The following is a 6000-nucleotide window of genomic DNA, read 5'->3' on the forward strand; positions in this document are numbered from 1 at the left end:
GCAAAGGCTGTCTATGTAGTATTGTTGACAGTGCCTGAGTGTCTGAACTAAAACCCTAAAAGCGTTTCCTTTATCCATCTTCACATATGGTCCTAAAAGTTAGGGGAAAGAAAGAATTTTGCAATTCTCAAAACTACATAAAGTTTTAAAGCCTGCCAGAGCTTTTAAAATTACCAATGAAAACATCACATAAATCCTTAAACTTAAAATGATGATGATGGAATATGAAGAAAATCTTCATTTAAGATTAAAGAACCATGTGAGTGTGTGCATCCATATAACCACACTACACTCATCCTTATGTATACGGTGCACCACAAACCATCAGTTCCCATTAAGAATAAGAACTATCAGAAATGTTTCCAAAGTGAGCTGCTGGGAAAGGAAAAAAAAAAAAAAAACTGAGGGAGACAAATTTTTCTCCAGAATTTTCTAGCATTTTGTAGTGAAGAGATGGACTGACATCTAGCCCAGATCACAATTAAGCAGCCCATCATATTGTGATGCATCATTTCAGCAGTGCACATTCAGGAAGAAGACAGCTTGACTTCTAATCACGTTGTAATCCTAATTCCCTCTCCTACAAACACCTCAGAAGGCAGAACATCCTACCGTTCTAACACACCCGACGATAACAGTGGACAACAAATTCATCAGGACTACTACCTACTACCAGCTCTCACTGAACCACTGTACGCAATCTGATCAATGCTTTGAAACTGGCAAGTATGCCATAAACGTAATGTGCTTTGCACCAGATTTTACTAGCATGAAACACACCAGGGCAACGGGTGCTCTTTCCACCTACCACTTCAACAGAATTCTGTTAAAATCAAAAGCTCCAGAAAATCCTTTTACTCAGCCAGGCACCTCGCTCTTCCTTCAAAACCCAGACTCACGTTCAACAACACACGGCTCGGTCACATTTCACCTCCGGTACCCTCCTCGGCTCCCACACACCTGAACCACCTGGCCTGAGTTAGGCTGTTAGATGTCTGCTGGCGTGCAAAACACCCCGAAGCAGCTAAGCCCTCCCAGCTGCACCAGGTGGTGACCCTGGCACCAAGTGCCTCCATAGTAAAAACCTTACTCCTTGTTAGAAGATGCGTTAAGACCATGCCCAAGAAAATGCTACAGTCCTGAGAACCTTTTCCACAAGGCCTCCTCCCAGCAGAAAACTGTCTGCGGTGGGCGACGGAGCTACAGATTTAGGAAACCCAGCCTCTGGTCGCAATTCTGTGACACAGCAGCCATGCCAATCCAGAACTCAGTTTTCCAATCGGCAAAATGGGAATCAGCACCCTTTCTCTCCACCCCCTCCACCCCCCTCCAAGGGAGTCAGGCACACCCAGGAGGTCTGAGATAGCCCGGGGACCCTAAGCGGCGGGAGATGCCAGCGCCCCAGGACGCCCACCTCGGACCTCCCTGACCACCCCCTCAGTCTCCACCCACCACCACCACCACCACAGCAAGGCAGAATAGGCGTACCTGGCTTCACGGTCTTGAGACGGATGGGCTCGCGGAAGTGGCGGATGACAGCCAGGGTGTCCCGGTTGGTGAGCCCGCTGACGGGCGTCCCGTTCACCTCCAGCAGCACATCCCCCGGGCTGGGCGCCTTGCCTGACACCACGCAGCAGGTGCCCCCGCCGGGCTCCTCGCGGAGCCGCCCCAGGTAGGGGAACTCGCCGCGCTCCGCGCCGCCCCGGATCTCGGCGCCCAAGTCGCCCGGGGGCCCGGCCCAGGACACCGCACACTCCTGCACCTTGCTGAGCCAGTGCTTCTTCTTCTTCAGCGTCTTCGACATCCCGAACCCCGCTGCACCATGGGGGAGACCCCGCGCGGGCGGCCGGGGCGCCGCTCCCGCCCCCTCTCAGCCGGGGGGCCCCGGGCGGCCCGCGGAGCCCGGCCAGGGGGGGCTCGCCGCTCTGGCACCCCCACCACCACCACCTCAGCCCGCCGGGCGCCGGCCCCTCCGAGCCCCGAGACGCCCCTCAGACGTCCCTCCCGGCTGCGCTCTCTGGGGCTGAGCGGGCTCCGCGAGGGCCACCGCGGGTTCGGCTGAAGAAAGGAAAAGGGAATTGTCCTCGGGCGATTCCAGAAGGGGTTTCGGGCGGGGTCACTGCCGACGGCTGGCCCCCGGGCTCTGCGCCCGAGCGGCGGGAAAGGCTGAGGCAGGGGGGCGGGGAGGCGAGGGGGGAAGAGCCGGAACGGGAAAAAATCCGTCGGGGGCGCGCAGAAGTAGAGCCGTCGCCGGATCGACCCGGGCTGCTGCGGAGCCGGAGCGCGGAGACCGACGCCTGGCCCAGGCTGCCAGGAAACTGCCGCTTTCAAACCCGCCGCAACCTCCTCCTCCTCCCTCTTCCCTTCCCCCCGCCCTCGCCCATCCCTCATCCAGAGCCCCGCCCCCTCCCGCCGCGCGGCGCCCGGCGCGCTGCCGTCACAGGCCAGGCGCTTGGGAAGGAGCCCAGCTCTCGACTCTCGCGCCGGGGATTGGGCCCCGGCAGGCAGGGGGCGGACCCTCGACGAGAATGAGCGCAGGTGATTGGTTGACGGGAGTGGAGGGGGCGGGCATTGGGATGACTGAAGTTTAGAGAGGGTGGAAAGAAGTTTGGAAGAGTGAGGAAGGACGATGGGGAGGGGCAGGGAAGTGGAGCGGACTGCAGGTCGCTTGGCAGGGAGAGGCCCTACGCGCGGCGACTGAAGCCAAGGAAAACTCGGATTCGTGGAGTGCCCGAACTCCCCGAGGTGGGGGCGTGGCTGGCGAGCCGGGCGGGGTCGGGGGGCGGAGCCTCGGAGCCGCCGCGGGGCGCTGAGAGGAGCCGGAGTGCTTAGACTGGAAGACGGCGCGCCGAGTCCCGGGCGCCTGCCACAGCCGGTCACTTACCTTGAGTCGATCTGTGCTGCTTCTTGTTCGTTCGTTCGTTCAACAAATGTTATTGAACGGCCACTGAGGCGGGGGATCCAGAGTCCCGTGGATGGAAGGTAAAATAGAATCCTGCGCTGCAATGGCTGCGTGAGCTGGGGCCAATTAGAAGACCTCTCTGAACCGAAGCGGCCTCTGCTGAAAGTATCCTTAACACGCACCCGTCCGAGTTGTTGGCGAAGATTACGTGAGATGTCTGTAAAAGATCTGCATGGTGCCCCGCCAGACGATGGATGCGCCTTAGTATCTGGTAGCAGATGATGATGAATTTGTGGTAGGGAGGAATTGTGCCAGCCACTGGGATTCCCGGGGTGAAGGAACACAGAGGCCCTGCTCTCCAGGAGGTTACAGCCTAGTGCGAGGGCCAGACGGGGCGGTGTGGATGGAGGTGGAAGGCGGTTAGGAACTAGCCTGGTAGCCAGCATAACTGAGTTGCAGTCTTCCCATGCTGCTTACTCGCTGTTTGACCTTGGCCAAATGGATACCTCAGAGCCCTTCCAACACTTATTTCTTAGAAATTCCTCCTGCGCTTTCTCCCCTCCCTCGCCTCCCCTTGTCTTTGGAATGCCCTTCCTTCATTCCAGCTCTGCAAAATCCGATCCATTCTTACCCCAGATGCCATTTCTTCCAGGTAGCCTTCTCTGGTTTCTGGCCCTCAGGTGCGGAGTGTCTTCTCGGAGCTCTGAGACTTCACATTTACGCTTTCTCCCATCTCCTTTTAATGGCAGCAGAAAGCTCTCATTTAAGCTGTGAATAACTCCAGAGAATTTCACAACATCTCAGGTAGACTGGACCAAGCCTCAACAACACACCTGCAGTGATTTTGTTCACACCATTGTATCAGTCCATGTTCTGGCAGGAAACAGATGGCTCTTTACAAAGAGGTGGACAGGGTGTGGGAAACCACAAGGGAAGTGTGGAACCCCAGGGCTACAACTCCTAGATCTATGGGAGCAGGAGAAAGAACAGTTACCGAAAGGCAGCTACAAAGAGGAGAGCCTGAGCGGGGCCTGTGCCCTCCAGCCAGTCAGCAGGTGCACGCCGCCTAAGAAATCACCCAAGGAAGAAGCTGGGAATTTGTATCTCACCGCCAGAAGCCAGGGGAGCCTTTTGATGCTGTCCGTCTCAGCTTCACAAAGAGGAACAGCGCATCTGCAGGGGAAAGGGAAGTACCCAGCACCCTGGGAGTTGCTCCAGTTTACCCAGATCTGAGATAAAGCTGGAATATATTTTTTGAAACTACTATCTATACTAATGGATTCCTGGATGGACTCCTGTCAATCTCCACATCATCTGTTTTGGCTAAAACTCAGAAACCCTCTTTCCCGGCCTAGATCAGATCTGTTTAGAATGCCTGCAGCCACAAGGGAGAGACTGACAAACAGTAGCCCAAAGCATTAGGTCATTGATTGTGTCTTTAACTTGAAATGCAAGTGTTGGTAGTGGCAGGGTTCATTGGGCAGCGCAAGCATGTCTTGGACTCAAGCTCTTTATGTGTGCACTCTACACCATTATAAGCACATTGGCTTTGTCACCTCTTAATTGCAGTGTAGCTGCCACAGCTCCAGACATCATATCCTCAAAGCAGAAAGGGAGGATAAGGGAGCACTGCTGACACTTTTTTGGAGAAAAATCGTTCCCAGGCTACCCCCCACCCAAGAGAATCTCCCTTATTGGCCAGAACATGGTCACATGCTCACCTCAGATCTGTCACTCAGTAAACAGGATTGGCACCATTCATTAAATTAATCATGAGTCACCCCCAAACAAATAGGGATTGTGTCTTAGAGGAAAAGGGGGGATAGTAGTTAGGTAGACGCTCCCAACAGTGTCTGCCACACACCTCAACAAAGATTAAGCAATATCGATTCTTGGACACAAAACCACAGTGATTAGGAGCTTGAACTTCAGTGTCAAACTGAAAAACCCAGCTGATCAGCTTAGTAGCTCTGTGATCTTGAGCAAAGCCATTTAACTTCACCTAACTTTGATTTCCTCATCTGTAAAACGGGTCTGATATCACCTAACTGGGGTGTAACACTGTGTACAGCTGTTTGAGTTAAGCACTAAGTAGGGTGTGGCAAATGGCAAACACTCAGTAAATTATTGTAGTTTGTGCTAAATTGTAATATTTATGACAAGGCTAAAGCCATTGCTAACCACCTTTACAATTCTGTAAGTTTTGAATTCACCATCTTAGGTTCAATTTTTAAAATAGTCTAAAAATAAGCTACCTATCCCATTGAATAAATTCTGGTAGAATACTATTCTGTACATTACTACATAGTTAAGGGGATCATCTTATAAGTTTCTATCTTTAAAATAGCACCTAATTATTAAGACTGTACCCATGTTTATCACTGCCTCCCAAACCTGATGGTGGGCTTAAGAGTTGTGATTCCTATGGGGGAATACTAGTAAACCAAAAAATAAATGGGGGGTCAGCACTGTGCCATAGTAGGTTCAACCCCTGCCTATGGCACCAGCATCCCAAAGGGACTACAGTTTGAGTCTTGGCTACACCACTTCCCATCCAGCTCCCTGCTAATGTACCTGGGAAAGCAGAGAAGGGTGGCCCAAGTGCTTGGACCTCTGCCACCCACGTGGGAGACCTGGATGAGGCTCCTGGCTTTGGCCTTGCCATTGTGGCCATCTGAGGAGTAAACCAGCTGATGGGAGACCTCTCTGTCTCTCCCCCTCTGTTTCTGTAACTCTGGCTCACAAATAAATAAATAAATATTTAAAAAAAAAAATGGGACCAGTTGAATTTAATGATCTCTAATATTTATTTGCACTATCTCTAACCTGTAGAGGTAAGATATTCAAATGTTTCAGTATGAAAACCTTTCAAGTCAAGTACCAAGAGGGATGCAACTGCTCCAAGTATCACATCCTCTTACAGTGATGTCCAAAGACTGAAAGAAGGGAAGAAATGTCTCCTTTCCTCATTTCTTCTGTAGGTCAAGGAGGACTTCTGCAGAAGGCCTCCAGCTCATTAGCCACAGTTGCCCAAATGTCCTTCAGTAACCAGTCTTTGCCAAGGGGAATGAATTGCCACACATGATTATGCAGCTTCA

The 6000-nt window shown here is 52.5% G+C and overlaps 1 protein-coding gene and 1 long non-coding RNA gene across 5 annotated transcripts in view; one reads left to right on the forward strand and one right to left on the reverse strand.

Moving 5' to 3' along the window:
• Positions 1 to 2421, reverse strand: part of MAGI3 (membrane associated guanylate kinase, WW and PDZ domain containing 3) — a 298141-nt gene extending 295720 nt beyond the window's left edge. For 3 of the 4 annotated variants that reach the window (XM_017345962.4, XM_017345964.4, XM_089300117.1), the window contains exon 1: positions 1489 to 2421. In XM_017345962.4, coding sequence (XP_017201451.3) covers positions 1489 to 1804 — 316 coding nt within the window. In that variant the 5' untranslated portion in view covers positions 1805 to 2421. The remainder of the gene's footprint in view (positions 1 to 1488) is intronic. The other variant, XM_017345963.4, reaches the window with a different exon arrangement.
• A 390-nt stretch (positions 2422 to 2811) lies between these two features.
• Positions 2812 to 5676, forward strand: LOC138850574 (uncharacterized). The gene is made up of 2 exons (XR_011390515.1): positions 2812 to 3173; positions 3555 to 5676. It is a non-coding gene; the product is annotated as an uncharacterized LOC138850574 (long non-coding RNA).
• The last annotated feature ends 324 nt before the right edge of the window (positions 5677 to 6000 follow it).

Source organism: Oryctolagus cuniculus, chromosome 7 (assembly GCF_051225735.1).
Source record: "Oryctolagus cuniculus isolate XC-2025 breed Fujian yellow rabbit chromosome 7, ASM5122573v1, whole genome shotgun sequence".
NCBI classification, from domain to species: domain Eukaryota; kingdom Metazoa; phylum Chordata; class Mammalia; order Lagomorpha; family Leporidae; genus Oryctolagus; species Oryctolagus cuniculus.